The following is a 24,201-nucleotide window of genomic DNA, read 5'->3' on the forward strand; positions in this document are numbered from 1 at the left end:
CGTCCACATCTCCAGACGATGGATGGATCCCGTCGCTTTCGCATGCAGCTAGTCTCTCATCTGTCCGATCCACGTCGGCACGTCGTCCGTCCAGAAAGAAAGCGTTGACCGGTGACTCCGCATCCACTGCCTGAGCGATCGAGCCCCTGAGTGCCCTGTGGACCTAACCTAATAAGCTAGCCAACTTGTATTGGTCAGAGCTGGGATTTGTGATGCCCCGCTCGTCTATGGCCTTCAGTGTCAAGTGTCAACCTCGAATCAGGCTGCTGCCTAGTGTAGTCCTGGTCCGGTCAACAAAAGCTGCACCGACTCACAAATTGACAAAGCCCATTTGGGTCACCATCCTTATTTGTTGCTCACCATGGAGTACTTGTTACTTTGCTAGAATTAATGTTAGATGTAGAGAGATCTACGGTTTACGTATGGGCACAATTCAACATGGTGATGCACAAGGTTGGACATGCATGCATGTGTTGTTAATTCTAGTCTGGTGATTGCTTAAGATAAGCAAGCTAAGCCTAGCTTTTTGACACGTATGAATTTGTGTTCATGTTAGCTCTTGTAGCTAGATCGTACGACCAGTAGCGCACACCACCACCTGCCGGCTGCCGCCGTATGTTCAGTAGAAAGATCAAAAGATTGTACACTAAGGCATTAAGCTTGCCGGTGACTAATTCTGGGTTATGCATGGAGCTTTGAGCGTGCCAAGTGCCATGGCACATAGGAAGCAGAACAGGTCATCGACCTCCATTCAAGTGGTCAAATTAATTTTATGGAGATCTTTTTTTTTTGACGAACGGCACGAGAATGTGCATATTTCATCGATAATTTTATTGAGATAACAAATGACCTGCCATATGCTGTTGGTTGTGAAGAGTTCAAAAGCAAAATCTCGGTTGGGATCTGTCAAAGAATCGAACAACACGTATGCAGATAGACGACGATGCTGCAGGACATATTGGAATAGGAGTCGTCGCTGCATATGCATGGGCGCCGCCAATGCTCTGCGTTGGCGTCTCTTCCGTGGCCAGAAAGCTTCCATCTACCCATGCTGCAGGGCAAGCGACTCGTCTTCCTGCTCTAGAAGCTAGTATAGTTGACATTATCAAGTGCTCCGATCTGCACTGCATCATGTCATGTGCCGCGGTCTGCACAAAGCCAAGCTCCGTCGTCTTCACTGCACTACTGGACCCATCGCCCATTCGCCCATCCAAGACCATTCTGCGCGCCAGCAATATATCCGGTCAACCATGGCTGGCTGCGTATGTCTTGGCGCCAATCGCTCGTCTGCATAATTTATCAACGCACGGCCCCTATATATGATACTGCATGCAAGCAAAACAAGCCGGCTGACAGCAGGAAGAAGACGACATCCACAAACAAGCCAATCAATGGCGTCCTCCCCGGTGCTTGTGTTGCTGGTGCTCATCGCCGCCACCGCGGCTGCTCCGCAACTGAGCTCGGCCGTGGATCCGGTGGGCACGTACTGCGCCAAGAACTTCACGGGCGCGCAGACGCAGGCGAGCATCAGCCAGGTGCTCGCGGCGCTCGTCCCGCGCGCCTCCGCCGCCTATTACGCCACGGCCACCGCCGGCAGCGGCAGCTCCGCCATCTGGGGCCTCGCGCAGTGCCGCGGCGACATCCCGGCCTCCGACTGCGCGCTCTGCATCTCCGCGGCGGCGAAGCAGGCGGCCTCCTCGTGCCGGGGCCAGGCGGACGTGCGGCTCTGGTACGACTACTGCTTCCTCCGCTACACCGACGCCGACTTCCTCGGCCTGCCGGACACCGGGTACACGCTCATCCTCATCAACACCATGAACGCCAGCGACCCCGCCGCGTTCGACCGCGCCGAGAGGAAGCTCATGGCGCGGGTGGCGGCGGAGGCAGGGGACGCCGCGAGCGGCGGGCTGGTCAGGGAGACGGCCAGGTTCGGGTCGGCGACGACCATCTACGGCCTCGGGTGGTGCACCAGGGACATCACCGCCGCCGACTGCGGGCTGTGCGTGGCGCAGGCCGTGGCGGAGCTGCCCAACTACTGCCAGTTCCGCCGCGGGTGCCGCGTGCTCTACAGCAGTTGCATGGCGCGCTACGAGACCTACCCCTTCTTCTTCCCGGTCAGCGGCGCCGCGGCTGCTTCATCTCATGCCGGCGAGTACGAGAAAGTCATCTTGAACCACCACAGCTAGTTTTATATAAGTGTACGGCCGTTTTGTCAATCGCAATAATCACCATCAAAGTGTTGTACAATACCCATATTTGGATTCAATAATGCGGATGCTTGCAATGCATTCACCAACTATATAGCATATTCTTATGTGTGGCCTCTACATGTGTGAAGTGGCTACTACTGTTGACAATGAGCGATTGAGCATGGCGCACAGACGCAGCAGGCTATCTCAGTTGTTGCTGGTCCGTTTGGGAATGCATACTTCTTCGTAATACTTTTCTTCTCTCTCTTCCTTCGTCTCTAGCTCCGGTGAGACTTTTACCTGCCTCTTGCGGGCTTAGAGGAAGGACCTGTGTAGCAGCAGGTTCAACGGTGGTGGTGGTGGTGGTGGTGGCGGCGGAAGGACCAGCTCATAGCGGTTGGTGCTGGTGCTGGACAACTAGTCGATGGAAGTGGCCCGCGAGCAAGCACCGACGACGGTTAGTGGGAGAGTGGCCACGCCACGTACGGTGGCGTTGGGGAAGAAAGAAGGAGGGGTGAGGTCGCTTCAGAGATGGCGGAGGGCTTGCCGGTGCCAGCCTGGAGGGCAGCGGCGATCGGGTGGATAAGGCGGCATGTGGGAAGAAGCTAGGGAAGAGAGAACGTTGATCTCAACCATTCCTTTTTCAATCTAAAGGCCTAGATTTTAGGTGTCGGGGAAGAGAGAGAGAGAGAGAGAGAGAGAGAGAGAGAGAGAGAGAGAGAGAGAGAGAGAGAGAGAGAGAGAGAGAGAGAGAGAGAGAGAGAATATCAATGCATAGCCCTGTCCATTTTGTTGCACAACGACGTGCTAGCTGCTGAACTCCAAGAGCTACCTAGCACAGGCACAGCAACTTGTTCTCCATCACGCATCGGCACCTAGATATCCATCTATCCATCCAGTGCATATCTTTTCCGACGAACAACAGGCGTCGCTTTAGAACGCTGACGCGGTCAAACCCTTTCAGAACACTTTGACCACTAATGTGTACACATATTGTATCATTGTCATGGTATACTTTTTTAAAAAAAAATTATCAGAACTTTAGTATGCAACCGTTAGTCCATTACTCTTATCATCCACCACTTGCTATTGCGGATTTCATGTTTATGTTTCCAAAATACTAAATAAGCAAGAGAACATTTAATTTATGGTTAAAATAGTTTCATACAATGCATTGTTTCATTCATTGTTGTTTCCTAAGCTAAATGTAAGACACAAAGTGTGTTGGAAAAAGTGTATACATGATTTCATCATCATGAAACTCATTTCATCTCTTTCTTCATTAACTCTTTGCCACCATCAAAAACCCTGACATGGCAAAACTCCCATTGAGAATGGTTTTATTAGGCCATTCTTAGTGGGAGTTTAATGGTTATGATTATCTAGAGTGACACATCATCTAAAAAAATTTGAAACTATGATGAAACACCTCCCCTCAATGCATAGTTTCATCTCTTGTTATTTCCTAGGTTACATGTAAGACACAAGCTATCTAAGGAATAGTGTACACAGGGTTTCATCCTCATGAACCTATTTCACCTTTCTCTTCATTAATACACTGCCACATCATCAAAAAAGATTCACCTAATTGGTTTAGCTTCCCTATAACCGGCTATACCTATAGCCCACTATAGTTCTTATAGCTTTTAAAAAAGATCACCGCTAAACCCTATAGCCTGCTATTTAAAACCTTGGAAGAGAGGAGATGATGGATCTAACGAGTGGAACCCACATGTTAGTGCCATGCAGGTGGTTTAATGCGGGTATAGGTGATTTAGATCTCACGTGAACCAATTAGCAAGTTTAGCAAGCTGGATGTGTATTTTGGGAGTTTGGGGAGTTAGATGACACTTGCTTCGGCTGGCTGTACGTTTTACTCTTGGAAGTTTTAGCGTGGAGTTAGATGCATATCATGGCAACAAGAAATAGAGATGCTGATCTACGAATAACGATATACAAGAATTACGAAGTTGAAGTAGCTAATTTACCTTCTCTATTTCTAATCAGGTCCACTAATTCTATATAAGGAAAATTCTTATGATCATCTCAAAATACAATTTGTTTTTGGAAACGAAATTCAAATTTGGAAAGGTGACCATCCGCCCGCTCCAGCAGGCGAGTCTGCTGCCTTAAATCGGTCGCACTCCGATCACATACGACACGTCCACATGATCCCACCCAACCGCAAGGGAAACCACGACGGAGATGCCGCCGCCGCGATGACTCCAACGCCGTTCCTCGGTGGCATACAGCTGAAGCTGGCTTTCTCGCAAATGTTCCCGGAGTATCGGCGACGGCACTCATCTCCCGGACGACACGCTCTCCGCCGTCTTCGCCCAGTTCACGGATGTGGCCGACGTCGTCCGATGCGCGGCCACATGCCGGCGTTAAGCCCAAATCGTGGCGACTGATCCCCCGGCCGCCCTCTCTCCAGCTCCCCGCGGCGGCAGCGGCCGACCCTTGCCGTCGGCTTCTTCTACTAGTGTTAAGGAATCAGTGCTTGTAGTTTAAGAGGGGAGGGGTTCAAGAGGGGAGGGACGAATTAGGTAACTTAAAACCTTAGCCTATGACTTTCACTAATTTTGCATCAAAACATAAACTATATCATGCTATCTAAATGTGCATCTATGGTTGATCTAGTATGAAACCCTCATTCCAAAATAAGTTTTGCAACCTAGAGCCAATCCTATCAAGATATTACTCTAGAAAGTAAAGGCAATCAAGTTGCAGGTATAAAATGTGAAACGTAAGAAGTGAGGATGAGGGGAAACAAACTCTTGACACGATGATTTATCATGTGGTATCGATAGGCATTAAGCCACCACTAGTCCATGCTGTTGAAGCACTCAAACAAGAGTATTACTTCCTGATCACCAAATCTCTTCCGGGACACCCCTTGACTTGCCACAAAGGCTTGACCACTAAGGCTCGCACCAAGTTTCCCGGGCACCTTGTTGCCGTCTCCACTAAGGAGCTTCTCCAGGAAGGAAGGGAGTCTCCACGCCCCCCGCACATGGTCGTCGACGCCACTCCACACTAAGCCTGATGTTGGAAGACTTAATGGTGAGCCACCAAGGATCCAAGGTATCGGCACACCTTGTACAATTATGGTTTACTTCTAGAACCGGTCACAAGGTAGGCACACCTTGCACTCCCTCTTTCTGTAGGCCTATCCTAGCACTAATCACTCTCCTAAGTTTGTGCTAAGCCTTTGATAAATCACTTAAGTACTTTTGGTGGCTTGAATGTATTCTTGATGAGTCTTGATCTCCAATAGATTTTTGCACACTCCAGCAACTGCAAATGGATGACTGGAGGGCGTATAAATATCCCAAGGCATCAAAGAGCCATTGCTCTAACGGCTAGTTAAAGCGTACCATTGGATGTTCCAATAGTGTCATTTTGGTAGCATCGGAACATCCGGTGCAACTAGTTGTTGACTTCCCGCGCCCAAATTTCTCACTGACACATCAAAAATTCATCCGACGCTTCATCTGATAGTACCATTGGAACATCCGGTGCTGAAGGACTTCTGGCCAAAATCTCTTTGGAACTTCGCAATGTAAATGTTTCGTCCGACGCCTCCAACTACTGACCATCAGATCATCCGGTGCCTAAGGGTTATCTTCGTCTTCTCTATGAATTGCTCCAATGCATGTAAAATACATGCCATCGGATCATTCGATGCACTTGAACTTTTTTTTTGATTTTTCCATTGTACCAATTGCTCCGATGGTTTGTCCGACGCTAGCTCCGGCCCGATTTCCGATTATACTGAATTTTCTGAGTTGAATACCGCCACTTGCTTACCAATAATAAGCCTTGCTAAAAAATATCATTTTTCCTTTTTTTTCGATGCATGTTTTTTCTCCCTTTCCTTTCTTTACCTTGGTTCTTGCGCCGCTCTTTCATCGTCTCTTTCCTCTGTGTTGCCTGCTGCGCTATTTTCTTTTCTCATCTCTTTCCTTCCCGCAGCTTGCTCTAGCCTCGTTGCGCCGTCCACCCGCGACTCTCTCCGGCCACGCCTCGCTGCGCCGCTCCCACATTTTGGTAGTCCTGCACTGTTCCCCAGCTGCCGCGTTGCATCTCCACCACAGCCTCTTGTGCACCCGCCATCCTTCCTTGTCGTAAGGGGACGTTTGGATTCTGCCGCACGCTAACCCTGCCAAAGCGGCGGCGCGGCCAAAATTCGGCGGCCGATTCGGCCGCCCCGATTTGGCCATCCAAAATGCACAAAAATGAACTACGTGAGGCTAAGCCTGCCAAATCATAGTCAAAGTCCAAACACCGCTGAATCTACAGCCAACCGCCAAATTTTAGCCTGGCTCATATTGGCGCTCATCCAAACGAGTCCACCCTCCCCGCAGGACCCATGCGCCTTGATCTCCCTCTCCACTGCCATCGAGGACTGGATCTGGCCGGAATGGTGAGTGTGTGCCCGGATCGGGCAGCTGCACGCCATGGGCTTCAATGTACAATTTTTAAAGCAGAGGCTGATACGATATGGAACATCTCGTGCCTTGTATCTTTCTCTCTTTTCTATGCTCTCTTTGCAGTTTCTCGTGCATTTTGTGTTGTTTTTTTCGTGTTGTTTCCTCTTGAGTCTTGGTGTTCATGCAATCTGCCTGCTTGGTTGTGGAACGAGTCAGGACCTCAGGGGCAATTACAATTTACATTGCGGACGAGATGTGTTTGATCCTCCCCCCTAGTTGTGGCATTCAGTGTGGACTTCAACATGAATTGCCAATTCGTAGTCATCTTGTACATCAGTTTTCTGTCAGTTTGTTGTGATCTGAATTATCAGTTTTCTGTGATATGATATTTCAGTTGGCATGGTTCTCCTTTGTATCAGCTTGGCCATGAAATCTGAATGCAGAATATGAACTGAACCTGAAGGGCTTATTACCTGTCAGTACTGGTTGATAACATTTTCTTTCTCTTTGAATTTGGCTTCATGTTGAACTCGAACATCCATAGAGTACAAGCTGTTGTAGCAGGTAATTTGCAGTTAGCAGTGTTCTCCTTTATATCATCTTGGCCCTGAAATCTGACCTCAGAATATGAACCGAACATGAGTGGCTTAGTAATCGATGCTGGTTGTTAACGTTACCTTTCTCTATATATTTGTTGTTATGCAGGTAATTTAGCTCGGTGTTGAAGTTGGAACTTGACCAGCCATGACACAAGCTGTTGTACCAGAAAGCAAGCAAGCAAGCAAGCAATCGAGATGAAGTTGAGAGCTGTGTGCCGGAAGCTGTACGACTGCAAGAAGGCGGCCGAGGAAGAGGCGGAGTCGCCGTCCAATGCCAGCGCCCCTGGCTCTGGCCGGCAGCAACAAGAAGGTTGGGTGGGTGGGCCCTCAATCAAGCTGGTTGGTGTCATAGTGTGTATGTGTGAAATCCAGATCTAGCAACACTCTCGCGTGCGCTAATTAGAACTACGCCGGCAGGTGCGGGAGCGAGCGATGATGGACGTCATCATCCGGTTTGGTGTACCGCAGCTTTATTTGCTTCATTTTTGATCGACCATATAGTGTACTGACGAGTGGTAGCCGATAGGGCTATGGGGCCCACCAGGTCAGTGTCCGAGTGAGTAGGGAGAGCAGATGGATGAAGCCAATAATTGGTTTGCCTTCGTTCAAGAGCCCACATGGGCTGATGCCTATGCTGATGGGCCGGGCCTATGGGCGTCGTGCGTCATTTGTTCGGGGTTTTTTTCGAAGCATATATACACATGTGAGGGTTGCTTATCCTTGTAAAGGTGAGCTTCTTTGACAAGGGAATGCTCTAATCGACCATGCCACTAATCTCCAACCACCAAGTCACTAAACACCATGTCTTTTTTTTGTTGAAAGATCATGAATGATTCTCGGTGTTAATTAATAAGAAGAAGGAGAGCAATTACAGGCACAAGAGGTGCCAAATTTTAATGGACAGATTGGGGCATCGGAATAGCCCCGCAACAGAAGGAAAATAAAAAATTGCCTAAACAAGAGGAACTGTACATGTCTGTGCAGCAGCGATTGTGAGATGCAAAGCCAAAGAAAAAATTTGGCATTTCCCCGTGATTTCCACGTGTGTTCCCATGGCTCAAAGTGTACTGATCGACCCTTGCAAATGTGCACCGTAAGCTGACTTGGCGGAGTATTCACCTGAATCAGATGAATGCAAAACCATTGATGGACCCCGGCCATGTGTGTCGTGTCAAATTAAAGTTTTATTTAAAGTATATGCACACGTGATCCATGAACTTGAAAGCACCACCACCACGGATCTTCCTTTTCGACACAGTAGGACTATATATATAGGAGTATATATTATCTACAGCTAATTATCATCCTTTCTATAAACTAAACCAACTAATGGCCACTTGCTAGCCTTATTTATTTTATGAGACTTCTCCTTTGAAAAAACACATAGATGGACCTCGATTGTTTGCAGAAATTTCAGTCTATTAATCAAAATATATACTATTTAGTCCAAATTTCAGCTTTTTCACTAGGGACCAAAAGTTTTCACATAACAAAATCCCAATCCTGGTACGGCCAACAACGAAAAAAAACTCAAACAATAATAAAAGATTGCACAAAAGGGGAAGATAACGCTAGGGGTGGTAAAGGGCCCTCTAATTTAATCTAGCAAATTTAAGGATCGGGCTCAATAAGGATCGGATCATAATACTATATGATTTTGAGCTAAATTAAATAGGACTGAGTTGGATTGTGAAGAGTGCATGAGAGCCATGATCCATTACCACCCCGAGTGTCGAAGAAGAGATGCGGGTGCTTTGCTCCTGCCACAATCCACAATGAAGCCCCATCCTCTGATCTTATGCACTGCGCATTGATTTGCGGACTCGTTGCACTCTGAAATCTTTACATTTTGCATTCATAAGATGGTTAAAGATCGTATTCCTCTCCGATCCACACAAATTGAGTTGGCAAAGTTCATCCACAGTTGATTAACTTAATCACTTTGGGATGAGACCTCCTTTTTGCTACACACTCACACCATATCAATGTTGTAAATAGCGGGCTATGACATTTAGCGGAGAGTTCTTTTTAGCCGCTATAGCTCCGCTACATCCTGCTATAACGCCGCTATAGCCTGCTATATAGTACAACGATATTGTAGCGGCAATTGCCAAAAACTGCTATAGCCCGCTATTTTAAGCAATGCACCGTATGCATATTACAAATGCATGGAGCTCGGATGTGTACCCAGAGGCAGGTGGCCATTGACTATAGATCGATGAGCTACACAGTGTGCATGCAGATATATAATAGAAGCATATGGCAAGGCAAGCGTGCGTGTGTCCCCCTTTTCCGTTCCTCTAGCTAGGGGACCAGAGAAGCAATGCAACCCAACCCAACGCAATGCAATCAGCTGCAGCGGTCCAATCGATCGATCGAGCATGTCTTCTGCTACGACCTCGCGCCAATTCACTGAAGATCGGTCACCGCACCTTTCTCTACCTTTGAAGCAATCATCGCCATCTCGCTTTCCAATGATGCACAATCAACAACAGGTGTGCTAGCTCACCAGTGATTTAAAGATCGATCTAGGCTGCAGCAGCAACACAGACATCGATCATCAGTGGCATGAATGTCTACATGATGGATCGTCCTATCTGTGCCTGCCTGCAGCCTGGGCGACTGTTCCCGTGCATGCGCCCTCTCAAGAGAGCACACCTCAGACATGTTTGGTTCCGGTTATATATGTAGTAAATTGCCAATCTAAGCCATGTTTTGGTAACATATCATTTCAAATATAATGCACTACCCTACATTATGGATCAATCTGATTGCTTAGCTTTCGCTTCGAGAGTCAACATGAAACAGAGAAAAATAATGGAATGCCACACGTTGCATGCACCTGGTGCAGAGGCTAGCAGTAGCAGAGCTTCAAGTGTGCACATGCCCTGTCGAGTGGCATCTTGTCATGAGCATACTATAGTCTGATCAGAACTACAATGAGGCCCAGGACTATATACCATTACATGTATATCAAGCCCAACTACATATTACAAAGCCACACTGCAGTTTTGTAGCTGCATTATTTGCTTACTACTTGTCTCTGTATTTCCTGCATATTTTTATTTGCGAAAAGACTTGATCGGCAATTTTACTACTCATTAAGTGATTGTTGATACAGGGATCAGAAAACTAATGTTTCCAGCTTCTGATCCTTGTATTAACAATCACTCTAATTAAAATGGGGCTATGAATTAGATATGTGGTCAACCCTCACCTATCCAAACTAGTCCATCAACTCATGCATGCTCTTATGCACATGCTAGTATTTTAAGAGACGTAAACATTTCCGATGCAACATAACTATTAGAAGTTATTAGTAAATAAATTTGGGCTCACAACCAATACAAAGTGTTTATATTTGCTCCCTCTTTTGTTTATTTTCTAACATAATACCATTCAGAAATTATGTAAAATTCATCTAGATGTGATAGAGTTTTGTTACCAGTTACTCTATAAGTTTTTTCGTCCCAATTCATAATTTCCATTTTGTACCGAATACGTGTGTTCTTGACATATGCTAAGTTAAACCTTAGCTTGAGCAATGTCAGCTTTTGTTGCAGCCCATATATACTGTGACTTCATAATTCTGTATTTTGGCTTTCCAATTTCGATCATGCCTATTGCAACTTAGTCCCACCAGCTTCATCGGAGTTCGGAGGCCACGGGTGCGGGACGGGGTTCAAACCCCCACCAGCTTAGTCCCACAATTGGGACATTAGTTCATTACCACCGCCCACCGGCCAGAGCCATCAGCTAATTTGAAAAGGTCCCCCCCCCCCCCCCCCACACACACACACACGTTAAATTGAAACCCTAGCATCTTGGTTTTTTTTAGCATATTAGTTACTGCAAATAGGTGTTTCACCCAACATCAAGGTGCTCGAAATTTCAAGTTTCCTTTATCAAGGAACAATGAGCGTAGCCATATATTTTGGCTTAAAATGATGACCTCAAAATTCAACTATCAATAAAGACATAATATAACATTTTCGTCAAAATATAATAAAATTATCTAAGTAAATTCTTAATGTGTTACTATAATTAACATAAATTGCCACTATCATGGTGTGTGGGTCATTAAGGAAATTGACAAGCCCATCGCTCCTTGCTTACATGTATGTGTTTGTCTCCATGTATTTTTATACATTAATAGTGAGATGCATGGGTAATCAGGACATGTAGGGGTAGTTCGAGATTTTTTAATAATGAAATTGGGTAATTTAAGAATAAGCCTAGGGCTTACTTTATGTTATCTTTAATAATGTAAGAGGTTTAAAGTAGATTAGGAGGGTTCCTTATGTTTATTTTCCGTAATAGTAGATGTAGATAATTTAGATGCAAATTTGGAAATTACTTTACATTATTTTATAATGATGGAGATGGATAATTTATACATATTTAAGGGCAGGGCACAGTTTATGTCATTTTTCATAACTGTTGAGGTGAGTAATTTAGACGAAAATTGAATCCATGAGTATTATTGTCGAAAATTATTGAATCTACAAAATTGATTGTTAGGTTATTTGCATTTAAAAAATCTATATTTTACCTATTTTCCTAGCATCATCTAGTGATCGAGTAGTAAGGTGGAGGCTACAAAAGGAACCTTTCATCATTGGTAAATGGTAATAGTAAGGTTGATTGCATGATACATATCTGTCATAAGTTGTAGCATGCTCGTTATGCTTGAAAATATTTAGCATTTTAAAATGCGGGTGGTCAAACTTTTGCCCTATAATTCATCTGTTTGAAGCTATTTGTGTTGGTAAAATGAGAGTACATAAGATTTGTGAAAAATGACCACGAATAAGCTAAGGCGGGATGCATGCCGTCCTAGCTTTGCTCATATATAAAGCTAACCAGGTATGGTGACACCGGAACTCGATATTAGGTAGGGTATAACTGTATATCATCTTAGAGAGGTTCTCTAGAAGACATGTTAGAGAAATATTAAGAAAATATTTCATTATCATATCTCTCACATATTAGCGTACGTATATGGGCGAAAAATAATCAGAAGTTGTTTATTGGAATGTTTTGTAACTAGTCACCACATATTCTTAGACAGAAAAGTAACAAATGTGATCCTGCTTGCTGCATGCATGCATGCATGGCCATATGGTTCCCTTCTTGAAAAGCAGCACTCCCAGTACTTTCATATCAGAGACGCTGCATAGAGTGGCAATTGTGAAATTACGACTGTGTGTGAATGAAGCTTCTTCCTGACGCTAACCATAATAAACCGCTATACTTTTTGCTGACCACTGTACTTTTTGACTGTTGCCCGTTGTGTTGCGTGGGACAGCCCAGTCCAGAGCATCCTCAGGTACAAAGCATCAACAAAGTAACTAACAACCAGTAAATAATACTATTCATCTGCCTTTAATTTTTGCACAAGTTAGAAGAAGGTATGTTACCAAACCTATCCAGAGGTATGACCAGTCTCGTGCAGCTTTGCCCAAGTACTCCCCTCGTTTCAAGATTTACCCTAGAGATGACACCCAATGTTCAACAATAACACTGTCGTCCTCCACTTTAACATCGACGCTCAGTCACCCTTCTCCTCCTCCTTCACCTATGGTGTCATGGGGTGTCATATATAACGGTTTGCAAACTTTATAGGAACATATGCGGAGCCATCACAAGATGAACGCCCCCTCCCCCTACACATGCACACACACGAATGCCGGCTCCTTCCCCACACAGTTCTTGCACTTGTCAATGGTGTGTATACATTGTGCGCTCTAGCATGGCAGGAGGTGTGGTGATGGTATAGTGGCCAGTGGCGTAGCTGTAGAGGCACACTGGCCTGTTGGTTGGGCGGCGTGTGCCATCGCGGGCAATCCAAATGGTGAGGTCCCACCATTTGGTTGGGCGGCACACTGGCCTGTTGGTTGGGCGGCGTATGCCATAGCGGGCAATCCAACGGCGTGAGCACTAGCCTGTTGGTTGGGCGGCGTGACACGCCGTTGGATTGCCCGCGATGGCACACGCCGCCCAACCAACAGGCCAGTGTGCCTCTGCAGCTACGCCACTAGCCACTATACCATCACTGTCGAGCAGCGCAGACGTCTTCATGTCGCTCTCGGGATCAAGTATATCCATACCGTCATAAGGGTCCTTGTTTTATACTTTGTACGTAGATTGAGCCTTATTAGTGCATGTTCTACATTGATAGTTCCCGATAACTGCTCACACTGCTGATTATGAAACCGGTAGGGATGCAAAAGTTTGGAATTTAACCAACAGTGATCTCGCTTTTTGCAATAGTGTTAAGTGTTGTTTCCCCAAGATAGACTAAAATGATTGTTCACAACATTTAGCGCGCATAATGTAACTCTGAGTGCGATCGATCACCAAATCAGCAACAGTTATACGTGAACATAATCAAGATCTCCATCACCGATCACAACTTGTAGGTGTAGCCGTCAGCAACGCCAAGAACGTGCACGGTTTGTATTGTATCCTCCTCCCATCGGGTCGGTCATGAGCACCACGAAAAAGAGGAAAAGCAGCAGCAACACAAAAATAAGGCTACACAGAGACAGAATGGTACAGGCCTACTTTTTCCTGCTTTAGTTTTTTTTTCTCTCTTCTCCTTGCATTGCTCTCTCACCCGGGCCCGCCTGAGTCCCTCACTGATATCATCCCTGTCTCAGTCCCAGCTCCCTTTCTCCTTCCCTCTCTCCCCTCCCAGCTGATTCCCCCGTTCCCATCAGCCTCAGCTCCCCTCCACTATCTCCGAGCAGCGCAGCCACACCGCACCAGAGCCAGAGAGAGAGCTCTGCGAGGGAAAGCCGCAGCACAAGAGGCAAACCCTAGCACAAAGACTCACTTTCTCCGGAGCAAGCCAAGCCAAGCCAAGCCGGATAGATAGAGCATAGCATCCGCATCGCCGCCGTACCCAACCATGATCTTCCCCCCTGCCTTCCTGGATTCCTCGAGCTGGAACGATAACCAGGTAATCGGGATTTCAGTCAATTTTGTTTGCATCTTCTCCTCCCCTTTCTTTTCCCCAGATTTTATTCACTCTCTTTTGAACAAGCACGAATAAAAGGAGAAAGTTGCGGCGATAAATATTGTTTGCAGCTAGCTCAAAAAGAAGAGAATACCACTCCTCTACTAGGGCTTGCTAAATATTCCGATCCGAGCACTATAAGTCTGCTCGGTATATACTAGCTACTCGCCGCGGCTTGATTTTCTTAGCTTGCCCAAATGAAATAATTCAGCTTGACTTGTACATGGTTTTTTTTTCCTCCTCGATCTCTTATTGATGCTGCTTTTCTGATCTTTGATTCGATTTTGTAGCAGCAGCAGCAGCAAGCCCACCACCAGGTTGCGGGAGGAGGAGGCGGCGGCGGCGACGGCAATCATGAGCTTCTCCAGCCATCAATCATGGGGGGAGCGCTTCCCGAGGGCGCTGGCGGCGGCGGCGGCGCCGGGCAGGTGGGTCCGGCGAAGCCGATGTCCATGGCGGAGCGGGCACGGCTGGCAAGGATCCCGCTGCCGGAGCCGGGGCTCAAGTGCCCCCGCTGCGAGTCCACCAACACCAAGTTCTGCTACTTCAACAACTACTCGCTCTCGCAGCCGCGCCACTTCTGCCGCGCCTGCCGCCGCTACTGGACCCGCGGCGGCGCGCTCCGCAACGTCCCCGTGGGCGGGGGCTACCGCCGCCACGCCAAGCGCGCGAAGCCCAAGGCAGCGGCGGCTGCGTCCGCGGCGACCTCCACCGGAACAGCGTCGGCCACCGCCGCCGCCGCCGCCGGGCTAGCTCCTGCCGGGTCCACGTCGTCGGCCTGCGCCACGACCAACGTGCCCGCGCTCCAGGGCCCCGCCATGCTAGGCGGCAACCTCTCGATGCTGCCGCCGCTGCTCCGCCTCGCCGACTTCGACGCCATGAGCCTCGGCTCGAGCTTCTCCGGGATGGCCGGGAAGCCTTCCCTCGACGCCGCCGGAGCCTACTCGGTGGGCGGCGGGAGCGGGCTGGAGCATCAGTGGAGGGTGCAGCAGATGCAAAGCTTCCCGTTCCTGCATGCGATGGACCAGGGCCCGCTGGGCCCACCCCTGGCAATGACAATGGCGCCGGGGATGTTCCAGTTAGGTCTAGACAGTGGTGATGGCCGCGGTGGCGGCGGCGGCAGCGGAGAAGACGGGTCGGGAGAGCTCCATGTGATGCAGGCCAAGAGGGAAGGCGGCTACCAAGCTAGAGGCATGTATGGCGATCACCACTTCGCCGCTGCAGGTTACGCTTCCTATTCCAACAATGCTGCTGCAGGTAACCATCTCTTGTAATGGTCGAGCTTAATTCAGGGCAAGCTACGATCGATCGATCCGATCGTTGTTCCTGCAACTATTAGCTAGAGGCAGAGTGTGTGAGGATGGTATTGTGATATAGAAAAAAGCTAGCATGCACTTGCAATGTTTTCTTCTTCAAGAACTGGAAAGAGAGAGAGAGGGAGAGGAGGGGCTCGACTTGGATAATGGACGAGCCGTATGATGGATCATGCACAAGTATTACCTACAGCTGCTAGTTAGCTTGCATGATCATCACTTGTTCTATGTTTCTTCTTCTTTTTTATCTGATCCTTTTAGGTTTCACTGTCGATCGAGCATTTGGGGTGAAGTAATGTGTACTGCTGTTCATCATTTTGTTCATGGAAACACCTATCATATGTCAATTATTCCCCCCCTTTTAACTACATATAAATAGTTCCCTCTCCATACATGAGCAATATTGTGGCTTGTTGTGATCGATCCCGAAATGGAAATACACACATGAATATTGGTGAATTTGAGAAGTGGTGCAACTACTTGGCTAATGATACGACGACAGTTAACCAAGACGTGTATGTTTTATCATATCCATGATAGGGAAATTAATGGAATGGAGATTACTTTCATGCATGCATGAATGTATAGTTTAAGGAATGCATGCATGCATGCTGACAGTATATAAAAAGTATAAGTGTTTACCAAGCATGCAATACTATTATGTAAATCTAACAATTTGTAGTATTATGTATATGTGTCACCCATATAAAGGAGTCGCTAATATAATTTGGTGGTAGTATTATGCCGTAATTGTAGTGTTACTCGTGCAGAAAAAGGGTGTAGTCAAAGAGCGAGCTGAGGCCCATTCAAAAGGGTGTGTCTTTTGCTTGTTTTTCACCTTTTACTTTACCATCTTTTTACAGTGATAGAACGTACTAAAGCAAGCGTGATGAAATCCAAGGTCTTTTGTGTTCCATGAAGACCATATTGATCAGCTCAACTGACTATGCACAAATCTAGGTGGAGAGAGAGTAGTGTGAGAAAGAGAGAGTAGTGTGAGAGAGTGAGACAGATATCCTCATCTGACTATAGCTAGCAGCTGTGCCTAAATTGTTTCCTTCTTCTTAGTTACTGATCGATCAGTGAAAAAAAACTGAAAGCACATACTCAAAACTAGTTATCAGTATGGGGTTAGGTGGCAGTATTACTCTAATATATCTCCATAATATCATACGCTATCTTAGGTAGGGTATAGATTATGCATAATTTATACATGTAAGGACAAGATAGATGCTCATGATGCATGGCACTGCTGGCATAGAATAAAGGAAAAGGAGGGAGTCCTGAAAAGAAAGAGAATTCCTTCTTCATATGAGTTTGTGATCTAGCTGCTGCCAATGTACACGTAAGCCGGCAGCTAGCTAGCCCGGAGGCTATATGGAAAACAATGGGTGGATCTTTGAATGATTCGAGTGTATATCTATATATGGATCGAAGCGAGAAGGACGAGGAGAGATGAGAGATCAGTGAGGACGGCCGGCCGGCCGGCAGGCAGGGTGGGTCGTAGCTATGAGCTATCCATGAAGTGTGAACTGAGGAGGAAGCCATGCATGGATGCTGCTGCTGCGCAGGATTACCGGCCGGTCAGTTACATAGAAGTTTGAGAAGGAACACTGAGAAGTGAGAGAGAGAGAGAGAGAGAGTGAGTAGTACTGTAGCGTACAGGGGGCTAGGTTGCTTAGAACGGAGCGATGCAGTGCAACGGTGTTCCCAAAAGCACGAGGGCCGGCCGGCAGCATTGCAGGTACAGAAAAGCGAAAGGAAGCAGCGTACGAAGGAGAGAGAGAGAGAGAGAGAGCGGGGGGGATGATGAGAGAGAACAGAATGTAGAGGGAGACTGGGAGAGAGAGAAGATGATCAGGATGATGAGAGAGACTATAGCCGGTAGGTAGTAGGATCGTCATAGCTGGTGTGGTGATTGGTAATGGCGCCAGGGCCGAGCGGGGCGTACGTATTGGAATTGGAATTGGAATCGGAAGCGAATGGTCCAAGATCTCGAATGCGCATGTTACTCGGAGGCGGAGGGAATCAGATTCTCTCTGCTTTGCGCTGCCTGCTTTGGGTTGCCTTTGCTTTCTCGAAGGCCTAGGGAGCCCTACAACCCAACCCTGGCTGCTTGCTCGATCATCTCTCTCCTCCTCCCAGCGCCAGTCCCTGTTCTCCCCTTTGGGAGAATAAAGCCAGCATGCACATGCACTCATGCTCCTCCTCACCTCATGCACCTAGCTATCCCTCAACTCTCTCACAGACAGACATACCCCTCGCATTGCATTGGCATGGCTACTGATGATGAGTCAGGAAAGATCTAGAGACACACACACCTGCATTGCATGGCCATTGCATATAAGGTTCTCTCTTTTGTTCTGTATGTTCACTTCTTCTTTTTTCCCTGGATTCCTCCAGAGGAATTCAATGATTTAACCCATGCATGCATGTAAGACGTAGCATATATATTCTTTAAGGTATCTCACACAGATGGATCGATGGATCGATCGAATCGATCTATCTCGTGTCTGTCCTCCATCATCATGTACCTGTGGATGGCATGCAATATGCTGCCTGGCAATATCATGTCCTTTCGAAAATAAATAGAATGTGCTTATCTCTTTCCTCTCAATTGTTTTCAGTAATTCGATATTGACATTTTGTGATTAGATCAAAAAGATTACTGCCACTCAGATCATTTCCAACTTCCTGCTCAATCAACCTCCTTAGTTTCAAACAATTCCTACTAAACTGGGATCAAGGTGAACCCCCTTTCCCAAAGGGGAACCACCATGAGCTAAACTAGCACAGGAAATTGGTACTGACCATACGGGAGTGAAGAAAAAGCCAAGCAAAAACGTATGCGCGTATAGATCCACAAAAGGTCTGTAAATTTCATATTTCTAGTTTGGTATTAGAATGTTAAGAGAACAAACACATAGAGGGCGGGCACCCCTCCTTGTTCGTTCCTTTACTTGGGAATAAGCGTGTGAATCTAGATAGTATATTAGATCATCAGTTCGTTTGGAATGAGGTGCGTGTCACTGCACGTGCGCTCAGCAGCTAGCTGTTGTGAGGATGGAAAGACATTATTTCAAACAGCGACTAGAGAATACTAGTAGGTGGAACAGATATAAAGGTAGCTGTTTCTAATTACCGAAGGAATACATTTAGCTGATGAGAGCTCGGGACAAATTTATGGACTTGGATGAGAGCTCGAGACAAGTTTTAGAGATTGTTACGTACATTTCAAGAGTACCGGGATCAGGATGAGAGCTCGGGACAAGTTTAAGTACTGCTATGTGTATTTTGAGAGTAATGAGACTGCGATGAGAACTTGGGACAAAGTGTAAGGACCACTGGTGAAATTACTCTTTGCTCCAAGTATCTCATGGAGTTGAGGTTGGTACTTGGTATGGTATTTGTATTTCCTTTGGTCGTACTATAAAGGAAAGGAAGATGTTAATAGTGTCTTACATTCTTACCATTATAGTGAAAGCTAGAAATATCCCTTCACCTACTCACATTCACTTATCTTGAACAATTGGTAGGGCCATAGAGAGTTATATAATAAGAGAAAGAAGAATCACTAGAATCAGGATCCTAGCTTGTTACTCTTAGTGATTGGTATCCCACCTAGACGACTCAGTGTCGTATTCATCTTTGTGAGGCTCATTAGCTTGGAGCCTTGGAGGAGTATTGTGGAAACCACAATATAAAAACTGAACTGGGTATCCATACCCTCTCCACAAATCCACACCCACTTCAAATGGGGAGGGTATGGGTAGAAAATTATATACCCATTGGAAATGAGGAGGGTATAATTAATCAATTGAATATGTATATTTACGTAGCACAAAGTTAATTATCCATTGGATATGGGTGGGATTGGGGAGGGTATGAAGTGGATAATACTTATTTGGATTTAGGTGTGAACAAGAGTGGGTTTGTCCATACCCTCCCCGATGGCAGGCCTAGCTACACCCGCTCCAACAAAGACTAGTGGGGAACTCGAGAACTCATCACAGAAGGTTGATGGAGAAAAATCTTCAGAAAACATTTCAATTGCTATAATTTACATTGTAAAATTTTCAGTTACTTATGGTTAGAACTAGAGTGCAAAACTTTGAGCGTTTGTTATACACACAGACACACTAGAAATTGATAGCACATATTTAAGCATACGGGGGTTTATAATTGATGATCGATATACATCTAGTTAAGTTTCTAGTTGTTGGATAAATCTTTAGAACCCAGTTCATCCCATTCTGAAGTCCTTCGGCGCATATAGATCAGGTCTATGATGGCTCATGCGGTTCCATAGCCTTGTCAGATTATTGGGTATGCCTTGCTGAAGCCTGAAGGTGGAGGATGGGTTTCCTTTTCAAAGCTGTGTGTAGAGAGGTCCAGCGAGTGATGGTACTTGGTAAGTGAGACAACGATGAAGCCAGTTGGTTCGGTGCTTTTTTGAGGAAATTCGATCGAATCCTTAGCTTTTAAATAAGTTTGGGCACAAAAAGCACTCGTGGCGCTGATTTGACACACGCAGATAGACACGGTTTATCCTGTCGTGTCAGCTGTCGAGCTGTCATTCGCTACTCCATGCAAGCTGATATTGGCCGGCGTGTGCATGCAGGCATGCATCAACAGTGGGCGGGGTAATGCTCTTGGTGGGCCTCCGTCTGTTCGGTTTCGAAGATTGAGCCCATGCCTTTGCAGTTTAAACATTTGCCCTTTTCCTTTTTTTCTGCTTAATTAATGAAATGTCTTTACCGCTGCATAAAATAAAAATACACTTTTGAATCGAGGTTATTTGAAAAAGTACCGCTTTTTTTTAAAAAATATGGTCTTGCGATCAAATCTAATACACGACCGCGCACGCATCACAGCACACTCTATCAATCACGCACTAAGAAACACATGGGGATAGGACTTTGAGCATGGGCAACACTATGGTCCCAGCAGGTGCGAGTTAAACATAACTGGCAAATAAACAAGGTAATTCTACAGGAGCACGGCGGTAGCAATCAAATTGGCTTATCGCAGGAGCGCGTGGACTTGGACCTAGCTCAAACGAACTACACTTTTATTATTAATTGGTTCGTCGGAATTGCCTCCCATGATTATTTCCACAGAAATTTCCATGTTGACCAGGCAACAAGTTTGTTCGTTGCCAAGGCAAAAGTATCCTAATGTCAGCATGTCACGCCGCTAGGCAGCCTCCCTGACCTGCCTGCTAGCTAACTGCTGAATAGCACAAGGGCAATATGAGCTGCAGCATCTGGTTGCTTTTTGTTCTGCCTGTTCTTGACAATAACCTCCACTGCACTTTTGTGTGTAGGATAGATTCATCGCGAGTTGCGAACTAAGCGTAGTTGATGCTATGTCGATTGAGTTGCTTATGATGGAACCTATGGAATTTTATTCACTTGGCATCCAGGGGCGGATCCAGCGTGGGCCGCGCAGCCCATCGGGTCGACGGTCTCTTAGAGCTAGCGATGTCCATACATAGCAATAGGACGTGTGGAAAAAAAAAACTGTCAGGAGTAATAAGCCAGGCCAGACGTCGCCTGTATATCCAATTCAGTTTTGCCTTTTGTCCAGCTACAAGAGACGCCTAAACGTGCTTAAAACGTTTGCAACGAGCTTGAAACGTACCCCAGGGTTACGGTGAGGAGACCAAGATGCTTCTTCCCCTCAAAGGCACCTACATCTCTATACATTATCCATGCCACTGGTCACTTTTTGTCATCTTCTTCTCCGGTCCACCCAAAGGAAAAGGAAACGCACATCACATCGCTACCGTTTCCGCCTCGAGAATTCAGACGGCCAGCGGCAGCCAACGCGGTCGGTCGCTGATGATGTACGGGTGAGACTGGGACCCAGTGTCAGCGTCAGCCCGGCGTCTAGAGGCCGGCCAGTTGACTCGGTCAGCCGGTCAGCCGGTCCACCCAGTCCGACGTGTAATCCCGAGCCCATCCTGGCCGTCCATCTCCCCCGTCCCACCATCTCGACCGTCGATTCCGTTGCAGAACCCCCTCGCGCGCGGCGCGTCAGCTACTCGCCCACTCTTCCTCGCGTCACCGCACGGAAACCGCGTCCTCTTCTCCTTCTTCTTCAGTTTCTCCTCCGCCTCTTCGATCCTCCCAACTCCCAAAAGGCGGAGGAGGCGATCGTCAGCGGCGATAGCCAGAGGGACCAAAGGCCGCCATGTCGATCCGCAAGGCGCTGGGCGCGGTGAAGGACCAGGCCACCATCGGCATCGCCCGGGTCTCGGGCGCCGTGAAGCCCGACCTCGACGTCGCCATCGTGCGCGCCACCTCCCACGACGACGCTCCCCCCGACGACCGCCACGCGCGCGAGGTGCTCCGCCTCGCCTCCGGCGGGTCCCAGCGCGCCTGCGTCGCCTCCCTGGCGCGCCGCCTCGCGCGGACCCGCGACTACGTCGTCGCCGCCAAGTGCCTCGCGCTGCTGCACCGCCTCGCCGCCGAGGGGGACCCGCACCTTCGCGGTGAGCTCCTCCGCCCGGCCCCGAGCGGGAGGCGCGCGGGGGAGCCCGTGCTGTCGCTGCTCCTCGACTTCCGCGACGAGGCGCACGCCGCGTCGTGGGAACACTCGGCGTTCGTCCGTGCCTACGCGCTCTACCTCGACGAGCGCCTCCGGTTCCTCGTCTCCCTCCTGCCCCCGCCCCGCGCCGTGCGGTTCGCCGACGACTACAATAACGCCGTCAGCGGCGCGTCCTCCCCGCCCGCGCCGGCGGCGATGGTGCCGGTGGGCGACATGGACCCCGACGGCCTCCTAATCCGCGCGCGCCAGCTGCGGCAGCTGCTCGACCGCTTCCTCGCGTGCCGCCCCGCGGGCGCCGCCCGGACCAGCCGCGTCGTGCTCGCCGCGCTCTACCCGCTGCTCGGGGATAGCTTCCAGCTCTACGATGAATTCTCCGCCGTGCTCGCTGCCCTGCTCGACCGCTTCTTCGACATGGAGTACGCCGAGTGCGTCAAGGCGTTCGAGACCTACGTTGGCGCTGCCAAGCAGATCGAAACCCTCCTCGCCTTCTACGCCTGGTGCGACGACGCCGGCGTCGCGCGGTCCTCCGACTTCCCCGACGTCAAGCGCGTCGACGAGAAGCTCCTCGAGACGCTCGAGCAGTTCCTGCGGGTGCGCGGCCGCGCAGGCCTCGGCTCGCCGCCGCCACTGCCACCGCAATCGGTGCACCAATCCGCCGGCCGTGACCAAGACGAGCCCGCGGAGTACGTCGACATGAACGGCGTCAAGGCGCTCCCGGCGCCGCCGCCGGTGCGTGACAGCGCTGAGACCACCCGATCGGTGCCGGCGAAATCCTCCGCCGATCAGGCGCGTCAGCCTGACTTGGTCGACCTTAGAGAACCAGCCGCCACGGCGGACGAGCAGGAGAACAAGCTCACGCTCGCGCTCTTCTCCGCGCCGCCGCCGGCCACGAAAGGTGCCGACAGCAGCTGGGTCGCGTTCCCATCGGAATCCGACGACGCTCCGGTGGCGATCACGTCGGCGTGGCAGACGCCGGCCGCGGAGCCAGGGAAGGCGGACTGGGAGCTGGCGCTGGTGGAGACAGCGAGCAACCTGTCCCGGCAGACGGCGTCGCTCGGCGGCGGTATGGACCCTCTCCTCCTCGGCGGGATGTACGACCAGGGCGCTGTCCGGCGACAGGTGGCCGCGCAGGCGGTGTCGGGGAGCGCGAGCAGCGTGGCATTGCCCACGCACGGGCACGGCGCGGCGGCGCCCGTGCTCATGCTGCCGGCGCCCGACGGCACGGTGCAGGCGATCGGCGGCGACCCGTTCGCGGCGTCGCTGGCGGTGCCGCCGCCGTCGTACGTGCAGATGGCGGAGATGGAGCGGAAGCAGCAGCTGCTGGTGCAGGAGCAGCAGATGTGGGCGCAGTACCGGCAGGGCGGCATGCAGGGGCAGCCTGTCGGCTTCAACGGGCTCGCCGCCGGCAGCGTGTTCGCAGCGAACACCGCGGTGGCCATGCCCTACGGGATGCCCGTGGCGTACAACCATGTCGGTGGGTACTATTAGCGATATGAGCAATTGAGCATCGTTATTCTGTGAATAATACTCGTGACGACAACAAGTTATAGTTCTTGTCTCTTGATCGATTCTGAATGTGTTTGCAGTTTACACAATAATGATAAATTACTGAGATAAGAATCCGGTTATGTTGGATGTCGATCTTGTTTCTATCTTGGAATTTAAAGTTGAAGTGGAGTTCAGGTTGGAATTCACATTTTTATTTAAAAAAAGATTGGAATTCACATTTCAGCAGCACAGCAGTTCACGTGTTCCTTGATTAGCTTGTCCTAAACGCTATTTCTTAAAGAAATGAAATAAGTATCAATCTTTGGCCAGCTCTTTGGCCAGCACCTGTACCAATATGAAAGCCCCATATTAGTCATGTATATACAGTATTATCATGGGATTGTCTGTTTGGGAAGGTGAAACCTAGCTTGTATGTAAAGCCATAGTTTGGATTGGAGTGGTTAGAGCTAAACTTTAGCCCGTACCTGTTTGGAGACATACAACCTGCTTATTACAGCAGCTGCGGCTACACTGCAGCCGCCGCTACAGCAACCACTATAGTAGAGAGCTGTACACGGCAGCAGCTGTTACTCCAACAACTGCACA

At 48.6% G+C, this 24,201-nt stretch overlaps 3 protein-coding genes and 1 long non-coding RNA gene across 5 annotated transcripts; all 4 read left to right on the top strand.

Moving 5' to 3' along the window:
• Nucleotides 1-1,082: 1,082 nt before the first annotated feature.
• On the top strand, nt 1,083-2,299 carry LOC117847439 (cysteine-rich repeat secretory protein 55). The gene has a single exon (XM_034728656.2). The coding sequence runs from the start codon at nt 1,320-1,322 to the stop codon at nt 2,184-2,186; it is 867 nt and encodes a 288-aa protein (XP_034584547.1). The 5' UTR covers nt 1,083-1,319; the 3' UTR covers nt 2,187-2,299.
• A 3,531-nt stretch (nt 2,300-5,830) lies between these two features.
• LOC117850564 (uncharacterized) lies at nt 5,831-7,928 on the top strand. Its single transcript, XR_004639312.2, has 2 exons — nt 5,831-7,186; nt 7,328-7,928. It is a non-coding gene; the product is annotated as an uncharacterized lncRNA (long non-coding RNA).
• Nucleotides 7,929-13,875: 5,947 nt separating this feature from the next.
• LOC117850243 (uncharacterized) lies at nt 13,876-15,902 on the top strand. 2 transcript variants are annotated; one of them, XM_034732053.2, is made up of 2 exons: nt 13,876-14,185; nt 14,536-15,902. In XM_034732053.2, the coding sequence occupies exons 1-2, from the start codon at nt 14,135-14,137 to the stop codon at nt 15,514-15,516; spliced, it is 1,032 nt and encodes a 343-aa protein (XP_034587944.1). In that variant the 5' UTR covers nt 13,876-14,134; the 3' UTR covers nt 15,517-15,902. The 2 variants fall into 2 exon arrangements, with proteins under 2 accessions (XP_034587944.1, XP_034587943.1); XM_034732052.2 differs by having other exon boundaries at nt 13,880-14,185; nt 14,533-15,902.
• Nucleotides 15,903-21,594: 5,692 nt separating this feature from the next.
• On the top strand, nt 21,595-23,742 carry LOC117850242 (probable clathrin assembly protein At4g32285). Its single transcript, XM_034732051.2, has one exon. The coding sequence runs from the start codon at nt 21,751-21,753 to the stop codon at nt 23,593-23,595; it is 1,845 nt and encodes a 614-aa protein (XP_034587942.1). The 5' UTR covers nt 21,595-21,750; the 3' UTR covers nt 23,596-23,742.
• Nucleotides 23,743-24,201: the final 459 nt, after the last annotated feature.

This window comes from Setaria viridis, chromosome 3 (assembly GCF_005286985.2).
Source record: "Setaria viridis chromosome 3, Setaria_viridis_v4.0, whole genome shotgun sequence".
In the NCBI taxonomy this organism is placed as follows: domain Eukaryota; kingdom Viridiplantae; phylum Streptophyta; class Magnoliopsida; order Poales; family Poaceae; genus Setaria; species Setaria viridis.